At 32.1% G+C, this 26,077-nt stretch overlaps 1 protein-coding gene across 6 annotated transcripts in view; it reads right to left on the reverse strand.

Moving 5' to 3' along the window:
• Window positions 1-1,533: 1,533 nt before the first annotated feature.
• Window positions 1,534-26,077, reverse strand: part of LOC142328852 (RNA-binding protein Raly) — a 938,200-nt gene continuing 913,656 nt past the window's right edge. For all 6 annotated transcript variants that reach the window (XM_075372956.1, XM_075372952.1, XM_075372958.1 and 3 more), the window contains 4 exons: window positions 20,773-20,907; window positions 14,162-14,379; window positions 5,587-5,694; window positions 1,534-2,120 (listed from right to left, as the gene is read on the reverse strand). In XM_075372956.1, coding sequence (XP_075229071.1) covers window positions 2,031-2,120; window positions 5,587-5,694; window positions 14,162-14,379; window positions 20,773-20,907 — 551 coding nt within the window. In that variant the 3' untranslated portion in view covers window positions 1,534-2,030. The remainder of the gene's footprint in view (window positions 2,121-5,586; window positions 5,695-14,161; window positions 14,380-20,772; window positions 20,908-26,077) is intronic.

Genomic DNA, 26,077 nt, shown 5'->3' on the forward strand with positions numbered 1-26,077 from the left:
ACCGGGTTTGGAAAATTACTCACGTGGGATGAGGATCGGCTGCTGCTGCCCCTGGATACCATGCGGTTCCGGTCCGGGAGGGGTTGGATGCTCCGGCGTCTTACTTTCGATGATCGGGCGGGGACTCCTTCCGGAACCGCCGAGAGAAAAATTAAAACCGTAGTCCCGGTAGGGGATACCTTCAGGGGTTTCCCATTTGAGGCGAGGAAACGTAAAGACCGGAGTCCCGGTGAGGGTACTTCCTCGGGGGTCACCTTATTTGAGGCGTGGCAAGAAAAGAACGAGTCCCGGCTGCCTGGGCCTTGGGAACGCATAGCCGGGCTCAGGTGGTTGAGGCAATGGCACCCCGTAGAGCTGAGTTTCTGTTTGAGTATGTGTCCGGCTCTGGGGGGCGGGGCAAATAAAGAAGAAAAACAAACTATGTTGTCAGATTTTTATTAAATCTATTTTCGTGTTTTATTAAATTTTTAAATATCGCTAGTAAAAAATATAACAATTAATATCATTTTTTTTATCACGGGCCTCCATTTTTTCTATTCTCATACATTCTTGAAACATTTCCCACTTAAATTTTCTTTTCAAATTTTTCTAATTACGTTTATATTTTCTTCTTGGTTGTTTTCTATAAGTACATTTATTTTCTTCTATTGCGTTTAGATTACGATTTTTTCATCGCTCGTTCGTTTCTTATTTATAATATCTTATAATATAAATAAATATCTTATTTGTAAATAAATAAATGACTATAATTTAAAACTTTTATTAAAAAAAATTCATCGTACAATTGTTACATTTAATACGTTTTACGGTAATTAATAAATGGAAATACTGCTATTTTATGTACAGAGTGATTACAAATAAAATAGAACATTTTAGACGGTTTATAGAAAATTTAAGTTTTATATGTAAAGACAACATTGACCTTAATGTTGGTCCAACTCAAATGTAACGTCAATTTTGATTATTGTCGGATAACCAATCTGACCATATTTTGTGGAAAAAACTTTATGTGTACTTGAATTGTAAAAACGAAACAAATTCCGTTACTATCGTTGAACGATGTTTCAGAACAAAATATAACAAAGACCATCTAAGAACTTAATAAAAAAAATTTTTCTCTTTCCCCTTCCTGTTGATGGAGATTACTTCGGACAACCCTATCGTAAACGCTTTTGCTAGCGTAACCAGGATATGTTATTACCTATTTGGAATTAACCGCTTGTTAATATCGTCGTACATAGAAAAAAGATGCCAGCCAACTAAGAAATTTCCTGTAAAATCATAAAATCAATTTCAATAACCGAAAAAGAATATTTTACAAACTATTGTAAGCATCTATTTCATTTACAATTACCTTGTACGTTCTGTGAGGGATTTAAAAAAAAGAAAAATCTAAGTATATGGTTCTTGATTATCGTTTTTTAATTCTTACCTTTGCGTAATGAAATATTTGCTGTTGTTAGTTGTTTATTGTTTATTAAAAAAAAAAAAATATATATATATATATATATATATATATATATATATATATGTATATATAAAATAGCCTAATCGTCTCTGACTAATTCCTGATAAAACTATTATAAATTTTATTATACTTATAATTATTAGTACGGCAGAACATTTACTCTATATTATAAAGATTTACTCCTGATATAAAGTAAGTGTACCAGTTTTTTTTTTTTTTTACTTACAAGCTAATTTAACTTTTCCATTCAATAAATATTTGTTATTTCCTGCTCGTATTTTTATTAAAATAGGTAAATGTATATTCAATTCATTGATAGTAATTTAAATAAATTACGTTAACAACTGATCTGAATAGACTAAAAAAAAAATTATTAAAATAGCCTATTTCATTGATTATTGGATTTAAAATCGTCTTGGATGGTTAATAATAATTATTAAAAACGATGATGACACTTATCGATGAAGTTATTACAGTTAATTCTGTCTTTGATGATTAATGAGGGCACTGCACTGATCGGTTAATTTTTCACGCATTTGCACAATTTTACTTTTATTGATTTTCACTCTTGCGCTTTTAATTCTCCATTGGTAAGCGGTTTAACATTGATCGTTTCATCACCGTTTCCTATTCCCGATTCACCGGCGTTCTCCTGTGAAAACATAAAAGAAAAAGATAAGTGTAATTATACTAGTAATATTATCGACTTGTTATCTCGTGAATTGTTTCTTATTTTAAATAATTACAAAATAAAACATTACCGAGTACTAATTTATCAGTAATAGGAAATAGTTTGAATTCGTTCAAAAATGTTAAATTATTTTTTTTTTTTATTAAATTTTCTTAGAAGGCAGGAGAGATTAGACCTTGACGTTGTAAGAAAAAATTGAAATTAGAGGTCTATTCCACGTTTAATAAAAAATAACTGGACAAAACAAGCTTCCAGAACCGGCATGTATTTTCGTGATTTCTAATGGAAGATTGTAAGTAAACCGAGAAAACAATATAAATATAGTAGCCACCACCTGAGCACTGAAGGAAGATGGTACCAAAGAGAAACAATAAAATTTATCCGTAAATGTGAAAATGAAATAGCCGACGTAAAACACAAAATACGGTATATTAAAAACTACTGGAGTTGCAGTTCTGGGACCTGTTTAATCCTATTTGCCAGCTCAAATTACATAAGAAACTACCAACTTTACTCCTTAATTTGGCTCCCAAAAATTACAGTAAGGGTTCTTTTGATTAGAAGAACTGAAATCCGGTGGAAATGTTTTGCTAGCCGTAACTCGAAAAAAGTGATTCCAGACCTACTTTTATATGAACCTTTTTCATTATTTTCATCAGTAGAACATGTCCTGAAAATTTCTTCGTTTCTTCGTGGGTCGCTCTGTATATTTGCCGATAAGTCTTAAACTGTGCAGTATAATAACGATAAAAATTCAAAGTCGGTCTTATTTTTACTTTTTAATTTGAACCGGTAGTCTGAAGAAAAGAACAAACATAATTTTTTTCACCTTCAAGGTTAAGTTGAATTTGTATTCTACTTGCATAGACGTGTTTCGGTAAAAAAACGAAACCGATGCCGGGCTCCGATACAGAATGAAAACTCGCAACAAATAATTACGAATCGGAAGAAAGGAACAAATCCAGGAGTTATTTCCTTCTCCTAACGGATCACGCCGGTAGCACTGACTGCCACCCGGACAAGCATACCTTCAAACATTCTCTGTTTCAAAGTACAAGCGATTTAAAAAGACCGGTAAGTAACCGGATTATATAGTTGCTTCGCAAACTATACTTCGGCGGTCTTCTAAAGCGTTCATTCCGACTTGTGAAGCATGCGGAATCTTATGAAAATAGTACGATATATTCCAAGTAACGAACAACAGTTTTACGACTATTTGACCACTCGACCTTGACCTAAAACTTCTTTTGATGCGGTTAAAAACGAAGATAACGAAGTTTATTTTGATGAGCACAGAAAAGCGATAGGCCTGTTAGCAACAAAATTGTTATATTTTATGATGCGATCAGTGATACTCCATTAAAATTATTTTAGATAAGTGAACTTATTAAAAATTTTCAGTTTGAAACGACTGAATGTCTATGTACTATGCCGTTTACTTCTCTTACAGGATATGAAACCTACCTATTATGCTGTGCGTACCGACTTCAAGATCAAAATGTTGCAAACATCAAAACAAAGATTTTGTTGATTGTATTGTGTTTAGGGATGTCAATATTTCATCTTAGTGAAATGGTTAACGCACACAATGTCCGTAACTCGGGTCAGAAAATCTCCATAACTCTTACGATGGGGTAGGACTCCCCAAAATTAAATGTTTTCTGTGAGAAATCCCGACAGGTTAACGGGTCGATCTTTTTCATAGAATCAAGCGTAACAGCAGTGTTTATTTAGATATTCCGGGTACATATCTCTTTCCTTGACTGCAAGATGTGCCAGCGAATGTTTTCTGGCAACAATACGGTGAGCCTTCTCGCCGGCATAACTGTGTGGGATCTCTTGAATGACTTTTTTCCCGACCGCTGGATAGATCGGCATGGATCCGCGATAACAGATTGCGGTTGCCTCCGACGTCACCCGATCTTACGTCATGTATTTTTTTGTCGTTTTGAGGTTTTATAAAGGATCTTGTGTACTCCACTGCCTACTGATTTACCCTATTTGGGTGCAGGATTGAAGCGGCTACGCTTTCACTACTTCAGGCATGCTGGCATGATGATCTTTACTATCGATTGGACGTGTGACGAAAACTAATCACATCGAACACTTGTAGAGAAAACCTGTAAGAGTTTAATTTGAACACATCTACTTTATGATTCATTACTGTAAATCAACCTTAAGAGATATTAAATAGCTTTAAAACTACGCTAATATTTTTGTGCAACCTGTATATTAAAAGAATCGGTCTAAAGTAAAATTGTTCTTATATCAAGCACGAATAATAAAAATATCTGACTTGAAAATGATAGCGTGTTGAAAAATGGTTTGATTTTTTTTTATTTTTTTATTATAGCGGTTGTTAAATTTGGAATGAAAATGTTATTGCTTTTGTTTTTTAATGAAAAAAAATTAAGCATAAGCTGAAGCCAGATCGAAACTATTTCTAAAAATTATTATTTATTTTATTATTACATGTATGTCATTTACCCACGAATTATTATTTGGTAAATTTTTGCCGGAATTTCAGAAAGAAAATAAATTCTCAGTTGAAGTTTGCGTTTATTTCTGTTTACTTCGGTATAAACTTAAATAAATATTTGCATGAATTACATCCAAAAATAACTTTTGTTTAATGATTTTTGACTGAAATGTGTAACTTACTAATGATACTTGGTTTATCGTTAAAGAAAATTATGATTTTGGTAACGTGGGAAGAATAAATTTAAGTAGGCGTTGTAAATAACTACAACACTTCAAAGTTAGTTTAACGCAGTTCATACCCAAATTGCCTGTGGTAAAGAGGGTTTATTACGTATGACTGATTAGTTACTTGACGAATGGAGAATGCGTCACTCGTCAAGTAACTAATCAGTCATACGTAATAGTACTCAAACTATTATATATGTCTTTTGGACTATTTTAACTATATATACATATTATATATATATATATATATATATATATATATATATATATATATATATATATATATATATATATGTATGTATGTATATATATATATATATATATATATATATATATATATATATGTATGTATGTATATATATATATATATATATATATATATATATATATATATATATATATATGTATGTATGTATATATATATATATATATATATATATATATATGTATATTAGATTTTTGTTTTCAAATCTGAATTTTATCATCCTTGAATACAAGTAATATTTATACTCTTAAAAGAACTAGTCAATAATAATAATAATAATAATGATAAATTTATTTTTGTTTTCTTCCGACATAATTTACTTCAACATTTGAAATATGTATTTTTCATTGTTTCATTTATTTCTAAGGGAATTTTAATATTTATTTAAAATTAAAAAAAAATCGTTAAGATTAATTTCAATTTATGTTTAATTTAACTATTCAATAAATTACGTACAACATGAAGTGCGTGCATTATGCATGATTGTGCAGTAGACTCGACTTGAATTAGTTCTTCTTCCGTGTCTGTTGGTGACGTCATCATATCTCTTTCTCCATCATCCGTCTGTAACATTTATCCATATAATAATAACAATTAGCTGCTATAAATGATAAACCGTTTAAATTTTTTTTAATATAAACGCTCAACAAGAGTTAATAAGAGACAAAATCGATAACTCAATGTACTTTTCGAATTTTGTTTTAGGTAGATTTCATAAGAAAAACTACCTATTGTTACGGGTACCATGATTCAACTTCCGGAAAATTTCGACATATCTTCGCGTAACACATCTCTCAGACCCCAAAACCCCCGCCAGTTCAAAGGTTTATAAATATATATATATATATATATATATATATATATATATATATATATATATATATGTGTATGTATGTATGTACATACAGTACAACCCTGTACAACGGACTAGATAGGACCGAGCATGGTCCGGATGAACGAAAGTCCGGATAATCTGGAAATGGGTAATGTACGTACACTTTGGCTTTATGAAATCACTAGAATATTAAAGTAAGATGTTGAAAATTAGTACATATTAACAAATAACTTATATAGTAATTGAAATACAAATTCAAACTTACAGCTACATCGACGTATAATTTACTTTTGAAAAAACCCTTCATAGTTTTTTACATTAATGATGATGCTCGGTTTTTTGCTGCTTAATCTTGTAAATACTTTAGGGTAAGCAGTTGATGGGCAGACTTTTCATTTTGATTTTCAAAATACGAGATCAGCTTTCCTAGCATATCCATAACTTCTCCGTGAAAGATCACTTGCGTTTCTTCCTTGAGGAATTCGCCATATGAACTGTCTTCTGTGTTTTCGATATCGGTATGTGGATTTAAAGAACACGCTGCTAACACGATATCATCATCGCCGTAGATGCTGGTGATGTACATCATTTTTCGTAGTCCAACCGTTCAGCTACGACTTCATCTTCGACAGCACATGAATCTTCTATACGACGAATAAGTTGTTATAGTAAATTAAGTTAATGTAAATTAATATTGTTAGGTTATGAAATTAAGTTAATGTCCAACTTCATCAATATTTCTTTCAATAACTTTTATAAGTAATTTTTTTTTTCTGTAATGTCATTTGAAGGCTTATTACACCTTGGCCTAAAGGTTTGATGAATGCTGTCGTTTGGGCGGATAAAAATCTTACAAAGATGTCACCATCTCTGAAGTCATCTGCATCTGGATGACAAGGAACATTGTCGATAAATAAAATAGCTTTTTGTGGTAGCTCTGGTTCTTTTAGAAATCTTCTCACTTTCAGGCACGAAGAATGAAAAAACCATTCTTTAAATATTTCGCTGAACATCCATGCTGATTTTTGTGACCTGTATACCCGTGGAAGTGCATTCAAATTACTAATATTCTACAGTACTCCAGGTTTAGCCGATATTTGTATCACAAGAAGTGGGGGCTTCAACTTGCCTGACGCATTACTGAATAAAATAATGGTCACCCTTTGCTTACAAACTCTATGCCCCTTAGCAGCAGAGTTCAATTCTAAGGCGAGAGGTTTTTAATAGCATTTTAGTAGCATGAGACGGGTTTTAATCCCGTCTCATCAGCACTGAAAATCTGAGATGGTGATAAATTCTCTTCTTTTATAATTTACGCTAGCTGAATAATTCCCTTATAAACTAAGCTGTATTCCGTGGCGAGTCTTCCACCTATCTCACCAACCTGAACTTGTTGTGAATGACGGATCACCACCTTATTTGTCATTTAAAATTAAAGCCTTAGGTTGTAAAATGGCACCTTATATAGAAACCCCATGCTCCCTCTCTTGGGAAAACCGCATAAATAAAGCCGACTATTTTTTGCCGTTCTGATAATCGTGCTGTTGCCTAAACTATCTTTAGCCACCATTTTCAAACAGTAATCTTCATTCTCTTTTCTGTATTTTTTCCAGTCCGAAACAGTTTGGTTTCCTACATGTAATTCGACACTTGTTTTTAAAGATTCCCTTTATCTTCCGTGGAAACCACTACCCTCTTTCGTTTAGTTGCCGTTCTACTAAATTACACCGCGTAGAACACAAAATTTCAATCGCGATTACTACTACAGCAAACTACACCTTACCATTATAACGTTCAATGAATACTGGTACTGTACTGCTTTTCTGAATATAAGTTTTCTAAAATAGAGCACGGCAGCGTGTATACGCCTATACATCCGGCCATTAACATTACTTCACCCTCATTATAACTACTGTACAAAAGTATTGCGCGACTCTATTCTCAGAAAAAGTAAATGTTTACACGATTACCTAAAACCGAATACGTACTTACTTTTAATAAGTACTAAAGCACGTAAAATCTGATACAAAGTAACTACCAATAAAATAAAATAGGTACATTATACAGAAAGTCTACTACTGTATTTCTTTATTTAATGTATTTAAAAAAAAATAATTTACTACGTATTACTCTACTACAGTACATATCTTATTTAAAAAATGTCTTTCCCGATATCGGTCCGGATAATACGGAAGTTCGGTTGAATGGGATCCGGTTAAACGCTCTCTCTCTCTCTCTCTGTGTGTATGTGTGTTTCACTTCCTTGTGGACATGATAACTGCCGTAATTTTGCGCCAGTCACTTTCAAATTGATATATAAAATATAGGGACCCAAAATCTCGGTCTAATTTGTTAATGGGCAGAATAATATCATGAGGATGGAAATCGGGGAGCTTTTTCGAAAAAACAAATATCGCTATAACTTTCATAATAAGTAAAATATCGAATTCGTTTAAAGTTCCTACTATTATTTTGATAAAGGCCTGCCTAAAACCTATCTAAGTAAAGTTCTTTGATATCGCCAAACATTGGTCGAGGGGATGGAAAAAATGGGGTTTCGAAGACAAAAAAAAATTATACTTCTCTTATTACCGAATCGAAGTATGAAAATAATACTTCGATAGGCACATTACCAAATCGGTTTAAAGCGGTCCTCTAAACATTACTTAAAACTTTTGCCTGAAACAATTTTTGATATGACCAAACCTTACTGCAAGGGATGTCCTAAATGTTGCTGGAATTGTAAGATAGGGCTTCTCATGCTAAACATGTAAAACAATTTTTCACATGCAACCATTGTCGTATCGAGTAAATTTGAAATTTTTCTTGACTTTAAGGTGGAAATATTTTTTATTCCCTACTTATCACCGGTGAATTCTAGCTCCGCTTTCCGGCATGCCTAAAGGGATTTTTTATAGTCGAGTTTACTTTCTCTACGTACTCGTATCTACGGGTAATGATTGTTCAATTGTCAAAACGGGTTTTAATTTTCGAAAACTATATTTGGGCGTTTTTCTTTGCGATTTTATTTTTATTTAATGATTTATTATATGAAAAGATTTTTGCTTCGACAAATTTATACGAAAAATTTCCCCACACGACGAAAGTATAAAAAATAAAATCATTAACTGACGTTACAAAACGTAGTTAATAGGGAACTATTTCTTCAATATCAAATACCACTGATTAAGGAACTGAATATTAGCTCCGAAAAATCTTATGGCAGCACATTTCCATGGTATTTAAAAATTGTTCCTTTTTTAAGTAAATTAATAAATTGTAAAAATTTTTAGAAAAAATATTTTTTCTAATTTTGGTATAATTTTTATTGAATATTGATAAATAGTCTAAATATGTACATACTGAGCGACAGAATAGAATTAATTATGGTTTTCTTATCGGTTAATTTCTTTTTTCTCTTTTCTCTATTTCCTCTTTGTTAGAGAAAAGAGGTTAATAATCTCTTTACTATATCGTATCGTATTAAAATGTAATTATTATGTTGAAAACGTACCCGAGAAATTAAAAATATAGAAAGGTATGTTTACTGTCACTCACTAATATAAAATGAACCGTTCTGCTGCTATTACAATTTACGATTTCACAGGTTGAAATCGACTAAAACGGTAAACAAACCTCTCAGTATTCTACACATGTATTACTGTGTAACATAATTTAGGTCACCAGGACAGAATGCTGTAATTAATTAGATCTCAACATCGATTAGAGGTACGGTAATTACTGGATGAACAGTATGGAGTTACCGGTTACGAAAAAAGTAAGTGCTTTGATTCGCCGTGGATTTAACCGTTTACTATCGAAATATAAAACGGTAGAAATTATCTCTACGCAATTCGAATAATTTTTTAATATTATATTTGTGCAATTTAATTCATTAAATTCTAAATTAATTAAAATTATACGAGTTTTATTCGTCTCTTTTATTTCGAATTTAATTTTCCGAAATAGGGAAATTTTCCAGTTACTATTTTCTGAAATTTTTTACGGTTTAAAATAAAAAATAGAAATATTTACGTTTGTATATTACTAGAAAAATTGTTCAAATCTAACTATTTTTTCGGTGTCTATGGTCTTTTTTGTAGTATTAATATAATTTTTATGAATGCTAGATTAATCAGGCGTTTAGAAAAATGGTTGTTACATTAATCGTAATTGATGATTTATTAATTCCCAATTAATAAGCACCATCGGTGTTTATTGATTTATTATTATGGGAATAATAATCACAAGAATATAAAATCCGATTAAAACATATTGGTTTTTATTTTAATATTATTCCCAAATTTATTAAATTTAGCAGATTGAAATTAATGCAAGATTTGCTCTGTAATCTAGAATGAAGCGCGGAATCGCGCCTCCGTAAACATGTTTAACTATAAATCAACGACTCACGGATGGAAATATCTACAGAATCATTCCCATCGACGCCATCCTGAAACATCGCAGTCATCCTAGCTGATAAATGCGATACGTAATCAGTGGCTAACTGTATTTGTATGTAACGGCTAATATCTGTACAGTGGGTAATCAGATGGGTAGATAAAGTGACAAATGAAGAGGTATTGCGGTAAATAGATGAAGAAAGAAGCATTTGGAAAAATATAGTTAAAAGAAGAGACAGACTTATAGGCCACATACTAAGGCATCCTGGAATAGTCGCTTTAATATTGGAAGGACAGGTAGAAGGGAAAAATTGTGTAGGCAGGCCACGTTTGGAGTATGTAAAACAAATTGTTAGGGATGTAGGATGTAGGGGGTATACCGAAATGAAACGACTAGCACTAGATAGAAAATCTTGGAGAGCTGCATCAAACCAGTCAAATGACTGAAGACAAAAAAAAAATCAGTGGCTGAGGATCAACAAGATGACTTCCGGTAACGCCCATCAAGACTAGAAACGGAAGGGGTTTGTACCTACCAGAATTGTCACAGTGTGGGTACCTCCCTAGAGCGTCAGAGCTTAGGCAGAAGAAATTTTGAAGGATTTTCACGGTTTGTTAACCTTTCCTACACCAATCAATTAGAGGATTTCGGTAGAATATGATGAAAGAGCGCAATCTATTTACTAGTTGTTTTTCATAATATTTATTATTTTATGTTGGTACGGTTACCGGTGTATTAAGACAGCTAAACAACAAAGTAAAATAAAAATATTAAATCTTAATAATGAATAACGATTTAAATTGGTGTTGTCATAATTATCAAATCTAATTAAAAGATCTGTTACGAACTAGTTGAAAAATCTTTATTGTGTAGTTAAACAATAATAAACGCAGGAATTTGAATTTCAAAAAAAAATGTTATAGCCTAAAAAGAGAAGTTGAAGAACTGTTGTTAAATTCAGTCATTAAATATTCAGTGCATTAAAGATAAGGGAGTAAACCGGACTTACAAAATAGCAGGAAGACAGGAAGCGTCAATCATTCTATCAATCAGTCAAACAGTCTATCAGTTGATGAGAAGGACAGGGCGTGGTTGCCACGCCCTGAAAACTACAACCCTCATTGCTCCTTTACACGCTAACACCCAATCGACTATTTTTCCTATCAATTTTTTTTATAATTAAAGAGACTTTAATTTATCACTTTTTTTTATTAAATAATGACGAAAAAAGATTCTGATTTAAAAACTGAAAATTATATGGAATTAATAGATAATTCTAAAAAAATCATCTATAATTAGCGATCTAATTAATGAACTTAAAAACTATCGTTACTATAATTTACTATAATCAAATTCTAAGCTAACCTTTTTCTCCGAAAATAAAAAAAAAAGAAAAGAATAAGAAAAAAATAATTTTATAATATATTTTTGCCTGTTTAACTTTCATTTTCTCAGTTTTTTCCGAGCGTTAGACGAATGAAAATTTGACTAATGATATTTCTGATATCGATTTTTGAAAGGGAATACGGTATAAAAACTTAGATTGAAAAATTTTTATAATACTTGAGAATAAGGGAACGAAAGAATTTATAAAATTCCGAGAAAACTAAAAAATCAACTTTTTTTAAATTTTCTGTGCATTTACGAATTATCAATAACGATGACCGAATGATCTAGCCTTCAAAATAATTACATTTTATTTTTAACAAATCATTACTTAACAAAAAACAAAACAAGGAAAAGAGAATGTAAAGTATATAATTAATTGGAGAAAATAGATAAAACAAGCGATAAATATTAATAATTATAAAACACGACTGTCAAAAAAATACATTGCTGATACAAATAGCTCTTTAGTGTAGAATAATTAAACAGCGTGCGGGTGGCAATTTTGTATACAGTATAATCATTCTTTCACTTTTTAAAATTTAGATTTATTGCGAAGATATAATATTTCCGAATAACCGTGTCCTGTTAGATCGAGAGTGTACCTGATGCATACAGAAGATAGTTTCAACCTACTAACAAATACCCCGTTTGAATTTTGAAAATCGGACGACTCTTTGCAAAGATATTATAAGAGCACCCTAATGCACTTCCAATCAAGAGATGGATTGGAGGTGCATTTTTATTACCAGTTGATGGTGAAGATTGGTCTAACTTCATTCGAGACGATCGCATCACCTCACTGCTTTAGCCTCACACGCAGTCCTCATGGGAAGCCCATTACTATTAACTGAATTATATTAAATTCATTTAATATTTTTTTATATAACGTAATATTTTATTTTATTAATAATGGTTTGGTTGGCATTTCTCTCGCCACCACCTCATTCGATCGCTCTAAAGCATAAGACCGAATGTCTGTGCCACAAACGGCTACTGAGCCTCAAAACTGTTTAGCGACTAGTGTCCTAAATAGCTACTAGAGCTTACCTAATAGCGTGAGCGGACTAAGCGCGGTGCCATACACCACCGGCTTACGTGTCCCAACCGCTCACTCGTCATACATTTACTAAAATGAGTAGGCGTACCCCATCAAGTACTAAAATTATATATGACATCTATAATAAAATTTATTTCGTTTAGGCAGCAATTCGCTACTACGCCTAGGTTGCTGAATGCCAGCAAGTACCTGCCACCATTTTATAGCGCTTGGAGCCATAATAATTGGCTGGTGGTCAGCCATACTCAGGGTTAGCTTCCCACGGCAATGCGGTAAGAGTCATTCCCTTAAGCAAACTACGGATGCCGGTTGAACAAAGCAACCGCATCTAGGAATTCCCACACGGTCCGACAATGCGGCTGTCGCCATATTGACTCGCCGCTTGTGAGTGGCCAATTATCCCTTTGTCCTCTAAGTTCCAGGGTGGCCCGATCTCTGGCCCCCTCAAGAGCAGGGCAGTCAACATCAGGTGTTCATTTGAGTGGACCTCCTCGCAGACGCACAGCTCATCAGCTGTTAGGCGAAACAGATATTGGTTCAAATTAACATGAATGGTGAGCACCTGGGCAGCCGTTGCCCTTAAAAAACGAACTCGAGGCATACCGTTCCCCCAGATCCAATATAAACTTATACAAGGATCTTCCCTTAGTCGTGGTGTCCCGTTCCAGTTGCCACGCTTCCATCGCGAGGCTCTGCATCTTCTTCCGCAGGCGGGAGATGGGCGACCGAACGAAATTTAGATCCGGTGCGTTGTGATCACCGTTCCGCTTCGGTACTGGCCCGGATCGAAACCGCATCCCAAATACTTCGGCCTCCCGACCTCGTTGCAATCTCACATGGCTGCTTATATAACGTAAATTTGTTCTATTATTTCTGTAATATCATTCATTCGATTGATTTGAATATTTCAGTTAAAACCCAGCTAACAGTGATAGAGACTCGCAGTTAATATTTCATTAATTCAATTCATTAAAGTTTGTGCTTCAAGTGGAAAATTTCCACTACTATATATATAGTCTACGACACTCACAGTAACGTAAGGAATCCAACGCGGATCATACACATAAATCGGTTCAGTCGTTGAACTGCTACAGTGGAACAAACAAAAGAATAAACAAACAAACACATAGATACGTACAACGTAAATGCATTAGACTCCTCTTTGGGCAGTCATATAAAAAGTACTTCTTTAGTCCTAAAATATTATGAGTCGTTCAGAAATGAAGACCGATTGTCTCAATTTCCACTGTATTATTATTTACAGTATTTTTTTTCTACTTTATGCTGTTCTACCTTATAAATCAAGCTGTTTATTTAATAAAAGGATAATTTTTTTTTTAACTCACTGCATCTTTATGGTTATTGGAAGGAGACGGTGACAGGCGATCCTCGCTAGATATTCTAACTTGGGAATCTTGATTTCCTCCTTTACCAGAAACACCAAGTTCATATATATTAAGCATGTGTGCAGCTTGTACGTGAACCATAAGATCCCATGCGCTTGGGAATGAATCTTTACACTGGACGCACATTAATGAAACAATATCGTCTCCTTGCTGATTCTCTGTAACAAAATCAAAACATACATGGTTTTAAACTTTGTTAACGAAGATAAGATATTTTAATATTTTCAGTAATCGTGTGAAGTATAATAGATAAGTTTCCTATTTTATTAATGTACAATAAAGTACGTTTTAACGACTTAATAACGAAGTTAGAAATCTGTTATAACTAGCAAATTATTTTCTTTCGAATAATAAATTTCTTCCCTGAGCAATTAAAAACGTAAATGATTTTTAAATACAGGTACAGAAATTAAATGTTAAAGACATTATTATTGAACGTTTATGTTTATGATATTGAATGTTATAACGACGTTGTTCAATTAGACTAGGGAGACGATGACCTTTTCACATAAGTACAAGTGGATAATAATAAAAATCAAAGATACGGTGCAGTAGTGAGCCGTTTAAGTTTGTATCGGCTACTTCTGGATTCAGGGAAATTTCATTTTTTAACTATTATGAAATTTATACAGGTAGTATGGTGATGGGAAGGGTAACTAATTTTACAATCGAGTTGAGGTAGTAGATTCTTTAACGTGTTTGTTGCTGCTTTGTACAAAGCAGTGTACTGTACAAAGTACAGTGTTGTACTGTACAAAGCAGTGTATTCAAAATACACTCACTTTACAGTGTAAAGTCAGTGTAAAGTCAAAATACACTGACTTTACACTCGACGTAAAGTCAGTGTATTTATTGTGAGCGTGTTGTGGTATTTTTTAATAAATTTTTACTGCGTAGAAGTAATGTCAGGTGTTAAAAGAAAAATTCTTTCCGTTTGCGACGATTTAAAGATTACTGAGGAATTATAAAACGGTTCATCTAATTCTGACGTGTGTAAAACTGATGCGCTTTCCGCTTCCGTTGTCTCAAACGATTTGGAAGAACCGTGATAAGTTAGCGGTAGAGTTCGAAAAAAAACAGCCTCAGGTAAAGAAGATATGACTGTGTGAAAAAAAAAAATGAATGTGACTAAACTCTTATTACGTGGTTCAAAGTGAAAACGTTCCAGTAAGCGAACCCGTTTTGAAAATTCAGGCAGAAAAATTTGCTGACCAAAAAATTTGCTAGGATGCAAAGGGTTTATTACGTAGCGAAGGTTGGCTGAACCGATTTAAAAACAAACATCAAATTGTTTTTACAAAAATTAGCGATGAAGAAGGGAACGTAGATAATTATGACGTTAGCGATTGGCCGGTTGAAATATGGCCGCTGATAAAGCGGGTTACAAATGGAAAGACGTATTGACCGGTGATGAAACGGCCTATTTTATAAATTAACTCCGGGCAACACATTTAAAGGAAAAAAATGAGTCGGCGGAACGCATTCAAAAGTAAGGCTTACTGTTCTTTTATGTTCGAATACGAGTGGAACTGAAAAAGAAAACTTTTAGTCGTTGGAAAATCAAGAAACCCTCGTTATTTTAAGAACATCAAAAAACTTCAGGTCGATTGCTTAAGCGTAGATGACTTCTAAAATTTTTGAATTTGAAATTCGCGATCGGGAAAAAAAAAGAGAAATATTTTTCTGATAATCGATAACTGTCGAGCCCGCCCAGAACTGGAAAACATCAATGAAAAATTGTATTTTGCCTCGAAACACTACCGAAAAGCTACAACGGAGGGATCAAGGCGTTATCCGCTCTTTTAAAGTTCCCACACATACTATATTACAATTACTTGACTGCTTAGAAGAAAAAAAAATTTAATCCAAATGTTTTTAATACTATCAGATAAATCAACTGAGGACAGTTTATAAAACGATTAAACAATTTAAACAATTGTTTTGACGATTTCAGGTGGAAAAAAAAACAAAAAGCAAGCAAGTGTAGCGAATTTTTTTAAGTTAGTTTAAAAAATTTAACATTTTATCACTGTAATAATACAATATTGCGAGTACCGATTAAACTTTTTAAGTGTTTTATTTCGAAAATAATTTCCAAAACGAGGAAAATAATTTCGCCAGAGACATTAAAAAAACTTTCAACTAAAAAATTACATTTAAATAAACTGTAAATAATTTCATATTTCAATGTTACGATGTTCAAAAAATTTATTTTTGTCTGACTGACGTTTGCGGGTATGTATGTACGTCGGCCTGTATTTGATCTTATAACTTTGGACCCTGTTGACTGAGTTTCTTCAAACTTGGTAGACAGTTATTACTTTCGGGGAAAATTTTTTTCCCAGTTTAGTTCCTTTTATTTAAAATCGGTTCCGATTAACCGGAACCTTAAATAAATTTGATAACGTTAAACAAATGATGTGGAGAGAGAGGTCTACATTGAAACCTTTCAAGAATTATTAATGCATATACACGTATACATATGTTACACAGTACACTCAAGTATATAATAATGATTAACAATTAAATATGATGTCTAAAGTACATAGATCGAGTTCATAACATACAAAAAAACACCAGTATATTTAAATATTATACAAAGAATAAAAAAAAACCAAACGAAGAAATATTAGAAAGAGAAAAAACAAAAAAGTTAAAAATAAATAGTTAAAATGAGAAAAAATAAATAAATGATGAAAACAAACGAGATATTTTGACGAAGCATAATGTCCCAATGTTTGTATTCCCGAATCCCTAAGAACCTTACGAATCCAATACGTGCGTCGTTTTAGGCGCCGAACGTCCTTGCCAGCCGACTTACATGACTGTTCGGTCTCTCTTTGTATTCAGTACTGAATCGTTGCATCTCCTCTCGAACGCTCGGCACTTCCAAATAACAATGTTTCTTATGTTTCTTGTAAACCACGGCGCCTCGGTTATAGTTTTCAATAACTTATTCTGAAATCCTGAAATCACTCAACGACGTCGACGTTACTCTCGCAGCTGAATCCCGTAGTTTCAGGATTGTATCGTACAACTATTTGTTCGATAATGATAATTGCGACCTCCTGCCTGGCAACAGATAAATCTCCCTGAATTTAAAGTTAAGCCGCTTCCGTTTTTCTCTGACGTGACGAGACATTCAGTTGAATTTCTTGCTAATCACCCCTTCTCATCGCAAAAATAACGTGTGTAGACTTTGTTGATTTACCTTCATCTTTCGTTTAGAATTAATTGCCTTTTTTTTTTGTATGTAACCAATACTTAAAATGTATTGAAGGCCACGTATTAAAGTAGCTGAAAAAAATTGATGTATGTGTATATGATATAAATTAGTATGTATTTGGTTTTATTCAGGTAAATAATATTTACTACAATATTATCAGGTGATTTATTCGTATTCAACGTCTTAATGAAATATGAAAACTCTTTAACAACTTTTGAGCAGTTAGAAGAAATATGACCCGGCATCCAGGGAAAGTTCTAAACCGAAAGAGAGGTTTATAATAAATAAATTTAAAAACAAAAGGTTTACGTGAAAAACTTCGGAATACAAACAGTTGTATCCAAAAAGGAGTCGTTTAATATTTTTCTCAGTTTTGAAATATATTTAATATTTATATTCTAGTCTAAAAAGCGGCTTACAATACATTGTAAGTAACGATTTCATTCCAAGAAATACACTCCTAGTTTTTAGGTAAGAGAATTTTATAAATTTTATTTTTATCGCTTTACTGTTGTACAGTTATTAAAGAGATATTGTTAATCCCTTTTGAAACTGATGATAATAATACTGTTAAAAATATAATACAACAGTATTATATTTTTGTTATTTTCTTCCAAAATGTTTCTTTTAAAGGCATTAGATACAACTAATTTTACCTTAATCCGTAAAGTTGTCATTCTTATAACCCTTCAAAGGTTTAAAGAAAATCTTTAACAAAATACCGATATCTGACATAGTTAATCCTATAAGGCGTTAGATGTAATCGATATATCGAATTTCTCGTTTTATAATAGCTTTATTAAAGCGTTATTTGTATACGTATGTTGTATTTATTATGGATTTTATCATGAATTTATTAAGGACATTCACTTTTAAATCTTTGTACGAAGTAAAGGAAATATTTTGATCGTGAAAAATCTCGGTTTTCAGATTTCACCGGAAATATCCATTTTCACATTCCTGAATCCATTTTGATTAGTTTCGGCGTGACGACTGTACGTACGTATGTATCTCGTATAACTCAAAAAACGATAAGCCATAGGATGTTAACATTTTGGATTTAGGACCGTTGTAACATTTACTTGTACACCTCTCCTTTTGATTGCAATCGACAGAACCAAAAGTGTCCAAAAAGCCCAAAATCAAAAAAAAAAAATTGGATTTTGGACTTTTTCTTAACTTCGGTAACAAAAGCTCGTTGAAAACGATGCAGTTAACGGCATTGTTGAAAAGCTCGTTGAGACCTTTTAAACGATGTATCATAAGTGAAGGTTATTTTCAGTTGTTCCAGAGTTATAGCCAAATGGAATATTTAATTAATGAAATATTTGGATTTTATAAGGGAAAGGCACATCGATTCAATTCAGACTACATCTTCTTTTATTTTTAAATTTAAATATATTGATTTATTAATAATTATTAATCTCTGATTGTAAAAAAAAATTACAATAAATAATAATTCAATAATAACAATAAAAAAATATATGAAAAAATATCAGAAGTTATTAATGAAATAAAATTTTATGTACTTTTCATTTAAAAAAAAAAACGTGTACTTGTTACTTACTTGAACGCAATTAAATTGCGTTCAAGTAAGTCATGTAATGTCCACATCAGATTTGGTGAAACATCTGATTATTCGTTATTGTGTTTATTTTGGTAATTTACAACATAATAATTTTAAAAAAAAAATCGTATTAGATAGATATAAGACACATTTATTTAGAATAATAAGGGGACTTTTACTCGTATCCTAATATTTCAAGGAAGATTGTTCAATTAAGAATTGTACAAATATTTGATGTTAATAAAAACTAATATTTCAGCAATTGTGTCCACTTTATTAAATAACTGGAGAATCGTATCTCACTTTCAAATAAAATAAGTTTAAATGAAGCGAGCAAAAAATATACAAAAAATATGTATATATAATTTAATAGGCGTACAAGGAAGTCATGTGGTGTCCGAAACAGATTTTTTTTATTATTTTAGATGTGTAAGAGTTAAATGTAACAAGAAATTTTGTTGTAAAATTTTATTAAAAGCTTGATTATTAGAATCGGTGTTAATACAACATTAAAAATTTATCTTTCGATAAATATTAGATAACATTTACTTTATTCATTTCAGAAAGGTATTATGTGATAAACGTAGAGAAAATATTGAAGGTAAATTTTCAATCTATAGGATACACAAATTCCTTGATATGAATTTATTTTGAATAAAATGCAATGTATTTGCTAACTTATACGTTCAAAAGTAAGATTCTACGAAGTTTCATTTAAATTCAGTTTATGATTTAAAGGTACGTCTGAATAGGCAAACAAACAGAACTATGAAACACTTAAGTCGGTCAGGTGTCAATAAGTTGTAATGGAAATGTTTATTTCAGTATAGTTGTGTTTCTGGTTCATAAATTATATTAACAAATTAGAAAAACCAATATGAATATAAAAACAATAGGCATATGTAGTAAACAATGTTTTGCACAGTGTGCGGTCGCTGTAGTATAAGTTTTTATCAACTTCACTACGTATATCTTGTTAAAACGATAAATTATATCGTTGCTATTTTATTGGATTAAAAAAATATTTCGAGTCTTAAATAAATCGAGTGGATATTATTGTAAATTGTATTCCTCAATTTATCATATCTACTTTCTTCACACGTTTTAAACCACAATACTTTTTCTCTTTTTGTATTCTTTTGTTAGAATATTTAGTATTTTTATTATTACTTAAAAAAAAAAAAAAAAAAAAAAAATGAAACTGACATCAAGACAAAATAAAGCGATGCGCATATACAGAATTATAAGATTCCCACTGTCTCTACCGATGGCCGTATATTATATACCGGCCGTATAATGTATATCGGATTTGAATGGTTTGACTCGAGATATCTCGCTTTTTGACGATTTTATTACGGCGCTACACATTTTGTGCAGAAATTCACATTACTTGCTCCGTAGAAGACCATATAACATCACATAACGTGACGCGTGGATATACAATATCAGGATTCCCACTGTCCCTACCTACCTGCTGGGCGGCGATTTTTCAATTTTTTAATTTTCAGACCGATATTTTGTGTCTAAAAATTTTTTTCAACTTCATAGTACCACCGCGGAAAGCAGCTGCGTCATCGCAACAAGATTTATTTCAATCGGATTAATAAGTAAAAAGTTATGCGTGGACAAACATAAAAAAAATATACGGGTCGAATGCATAACCTTCTTCTTTGAAGTCTGTTAATAATAAAATTTAAACGATTGTTTTAAATAAAATTTTCGTATTTTACCGCAAAATTTAAAAAAGAATGTACTTACTTATAACTGTTCCATTTATAATGTTGCATTTACATGTAAATCTCAATTTACAGTAAGTTTTTTTGTGATCCAATAATTCTTGAAGTTCAGCAAACATTTCTCTGCAATTACCACAGATGAGTATATCCGGATTACCTGTTAACAATATATGTATATTAAAATTTAATAAAATTACGGTATAGTATTCCTAATTATAAATAATTAATTGTTACCACATATATGCCTAATTTATTATCGGCGGGCGATAATGGTAGCATGATTTGAGCGGGGGGCACAGTTTACCGACCCGTTGATACAAGCATCACTCCCGCCGCGCAGATGACCGCGCAGTTTTCCCACCGTAGCGGCGCTGCAGCCCACCACTGTCAGGCTCCAATAAAATAGCGTGCACGAGAGTGAATTTGTAATTCAACATCGACTACCACCTGGAGAAGAAGAAGAAGATGGAAGAAGACAGAAGAAGTTCCCTGGCCCCCGCCGGAGCAACAGGCCTGGCCGGCCCGCCGAGGAAGTCGCTGGACGCGGATGCTACCTTCCCGCTCCAGCTCAAGCTCGCCGTGCTTCAATCGGCCTGGCCGGCGGATTCGGCAGCAGTAGCCAGCCAGCATGGGATCACTCGGGGAGAACCGCCTCGGCCGCGCCGGCGAAGGACAACCGACGCTGACCCGACACTGCGGGGTTCTGGGGGCCACCACTGCCACGCTGTAGTGGGGACCCAACTGCCGCTGAGGGAAAGCCCGGTCGGACTTCAATAGACGAGCCGCCACTATCCGACTTCACCGGAGACCGGCTACCGGACCCAACAGCTCAGAGCTAACGCAAAAGACGGCTCTTTTTAGGGCCACCACAGAGTTATAGATTACAAACCGTCGAAGCCATTCGACGACAACAGCCCTTCTCAGGGCTACCCTAAGGCTAGCAATAACAACGAGCTGTCGAAGCCAATCGACGACAAAGACGGCCATTTTCATGTCCTCCATAAGGTTATTAACTGCCACGTGCTGTCGAAGCCATTCGGCGATAATATATGTAGTCTCTTTTGTACTGTTTAATCTATCTCATAGCAGATAGATCTCCATCTAAAGTTGAAAAAATATCAAAAGTGAGCAAAAATCATTAAAAGAATTTTTTTTGTAATCGAAAGAAACATCAGCAGATCCTTTCCAACTAAATTTAAAGCTTAATAATATCTTCTTACTCGCTACACAAAATTAAGGATCTACTTCGTAATCTTTTATCTTTTAATCAATGAAAAACAGATTATACTAATATATTTTTTCATCAGAAAATTAAAAAATAAAATATTAAAGTTATCATTTGTTGTTTATTTTTTAACATAATTACGTCTTTAAAATATCTAAATATATACGGAATAATTATCCTTTTTAAATGGTAGTTTTTACTTCCTCAAGGAAGTATTGTGATCGTGAAAAATTTCTGTTTTCAGATTTCAAAGGAAATATCCATTTTGACCATCCCTGAATCCATTTTGATTAGTTTCGGCGTGACGACTGTACGTACGTATGTATCTCGTATAACTGAAAAACGATTAGCCGTATGATGTTGAAATTTTGGATTTAGGATTGCTGTAACATCTAGTTCTCCACCTCCCCTTTTGATTAGAATCGACTGGACCAAAAATGTTCAAAATAACCCCAAAATCCAAAACAAATTTGGATTTTGGACTTTTTTTAACTGCAGTAATCAGCCCTCATTGAGAGTTTTCAACGAGATATCATAAGTGGTACTTGTTTTCATCGGTTCCACAGTTATAGCCAAATAAAATTTTAATTAATGAAATATTTTGATCTTACAAGAGGAAGACATATTGGTTCGAATCGGACTTCATTTCCTTTTCTTTTTTTTAACTTTTTTTTAAAATTTAAATATATTGATTTATTAATATATAATTTATGAATAGGCGGAATGGGAAGGGGATAACTAAGTTTAGTAAAATACTCGTGGGAAGGAGAGAATATGATCTTCAAACGCCGATTGATTTTAAAACCCTACCTTAATAATACGACTAGTGGTGTAGAAGCTATCCGCAATATTTTTAGCCTACCGGACCACCAGTAGTTATTGTCAGAGAATGAGATGAAATAAAAGTTATTTAACGTGTGAAAAATGTCACGCCTGATCGGGATTTGAACCCGGGACCTCCGTATGAAAGGCCGAGACGTTACCGCTCGCGTCACGGAGGACGCCAACCGTAATATAGCTATTTAGTTTTATTTTATTAATTTTTAGCATTTCTGCTTTTTAAAATATTTAGTTTACATTTATTTCTTATTACGAGTTAACTATTCAATAAAAATTAAATATGTTATCGCAGTCTGTTTAGAAGGAGCGTAATAAATTTCAGGTTTCAAGTTTTATTACCTTTATTTACCTTTTCCATATGTTTATATAAACACATGTTGATGTACGGATGTACGTTTACGATACACAAAACTAAACTGTGCAGAATACGGTGGGTGTCCTTTGCAATGTGCATGTAATTAACTCGCTGGACCGAGTGGATTAATTCATTTAGGAGAGATCCTCACCCTCTCTTCTACCCTTTTTCCATACTACAGCCAGGGTTTTCCTCTATTACCCCTTTAATATCCATATCAACCGCTCTGACCCCCACTGTTTTAGTATTGTTCTCTGCTTTTTCACACTAGATGTGTCTGTAGAGGGTCGTTTGCTACATTTGTAATGGATCCTCTTCAAACAACATGCTATACCTCATGTTTTATACTGGAACGGTGTTTATATTTATATATATATATATATATATATATATATATATATATATATATATATATATATATATATATATATATATATATATATATATATACACACTTTAATCCTTCCTAAGTGTTATATTTATTAACGTTAATTATTATTGATTTTTCAAAATTTATTAAAATAAAACACGAGCTATTGTTTTAAGAGGATCCATTGCAAATGCAGCAAAAAACCCTCTACAGACACAGCTAGTGTGAAAAAGCTGTGTAAAAAGTTTTATTGTTAGCTAACGAACAATTATTGACTTTTTTTTTTAAATAATTGATTAACTTCGACCTTAAGTTTAAGAATTTTTTCGTTTAAAATTTGATATATTTGATATATCTTCCTGAAAGGCAGAGTATCAAACTTGAAAATTTTAAACATTAATTATTGTACTTCTTTAACGTCTCTGAATTTGTTTAAAAAAAATTATATCACACGAATAAAACTTTTGTACAATATGAAACACTCTGTCCATTAGAACTTTAAAATTCGAGTAAAGTTAAATTTTCTTTCTTATTACAAATATTTTGTACGTACTTTTAAAACAAAAAATAATGAAGTATTTATTTAATAATAGATAATTATTATGCTTCTTATCAAAAAAATAATTATAAATTAGTGAAAATTAAAATATAAAGAATTTTGGTAATTATGTGTTTTGATTTGAATTCAAAAGGTTTACTTATAATTCATAATTTTACTTTTATTTGATAACATTTATCTAAAAATTTTCATTTTTTAAGCCACGTGTAATTTTAAAACTGTTTTTTGCATGCAGATTTATCAAATATATAAGTTTTTCTAATCCAAATTATTCTGTATGACATGTGTGATGGTGGCACATAAATATCCCAAATACCGTAACAAATATAATTTAAAAATAAAGGATAAAAATTTAATATTCGTATTAGATATATAAAATTTGTAATTGTTTAACACCTTAATGTCGCTGCAATTTTAAAAACGTATAAATATTATTAAGCAAAGAGTATTAATGTAGGGTAATGCTGAACATTTCGTTATATCAAATTAATTTCCTAAAAAATTTTAATAATATTGAATTGTGTATAAAAAATAAAATTGATTTCTTTCAACATTGATAGAATTTACTATCATATATTCCCATATTATTACTAATGTTATTAGTAATACAATCCCATATTATTACCTATCATTAATATACATAATTGCCATTATGATTTATTTGTTTTTGCATACGCGCGCGTGTCTATATGTATAGCTTATTTGTGCGCGTCCGTATGTTTCAACGGTTTTTACGTACTTGTGAAGTTATGCGCGCACAGAGAAACCGGTTTCTGAAAACTACTACCAAAAAATTATTTACAATAATTTAGAAAAAGCCTAAATAATTTATTACAACTAGAGGACTCGCACCGTTGTCTGGAAACTAGTAAAACTCTATCCGGGTAGAAAATCACGCAAGGGAGAATTTATTTTTCCCTAAAGCAAATTAATTACCTTCTGCCTCGGCTAAATGACCCGCTATTAACTGTCTGTACATATGCAGATAACTTTAAGCGGGAATGAAACAGAAAAATAAACGTTTTTTCTTTATAACAGTACTCTTCCAAATATCAATTAAACGATATTACGGTAAGAATACGGTGACAAAAGAACTAGACCGTATTATAGACAACATGAAATGAGAAGGACAAACCGGTTTCCCTTTTTCATTTCATAATTTTTTTTCACGAAAAAAGTAATACAAAATTTTCAAAGTGTTCTAATATTTTAAAATTTAAAGATCGCATTGTAACCAAAAAGGAGATATAAAATTCCACCGTTTATTAGAGTAACATTTGATAAAGAAAAAGAATTTCATTTCTACAACTATTAAATCGTAAACAAAAATCAATTTGCCAAACGACGTGACCTAGAATAAAGTATCATTTTTTAATAGGTATAGAATGAATGAAATGTTTAGAGATTCTACTCGTACATGTCATGCGTTTAAATAAAAGATGCGTATGAGAATATAATGCTTTCTTTACATTTTTGCATTACGAGCCGACTAAATGCAGCAAACATTTATAGCATTTAGTTATATGGAAGAGGTTGCTTTTGATCAGACTATTACTTTAAGGTAAATAATAACGGCTCTAGATTTATTTTTCCGAGAGTAAATTATTTTCTAATTTATTAAAAAATAAACCGTCAATTTTTATATATTATATGCATTCACTTACTCTTAATTAGTGGCGAGTGATAAAGATGTGATTTATTTAACATTTATTAATAAATTGTGGTTAATCGAAAATATTAAATAATATTAAACGTTATTTTCGGCTGTCATATTGACTCGCGTACAGAAAAATTGTAGCTGGCAATTACATTTAAGCCTACAAAATTTTAAGATTATAATTAAATATTATCGCCAAAAAAGAAGTTACGCTATAATTTAACAATTATTGCATAGTAGTATGATTATTCCTTATTAGTCAAACCGCTTTCTTAGCTTGATGAGAAATAATTTTAAAACAGAGAGTAGCAATGTATGAAG

The sequence above is a fragment of the Lycorma delicatula genome, chromosome 8 (genome assembly GCF_047948215.1).
Source record: "Lycorma delicatula isolate Av1 chromosome 8, ASM4794821v1, whole genome shotgun sequence".
Lineage (NCBI taxonomy): Eukaryota > Metazoa > Arthropoda > Insecta > Hemiptera > Fulgoridae > Lycorma > Lycorma delicatula.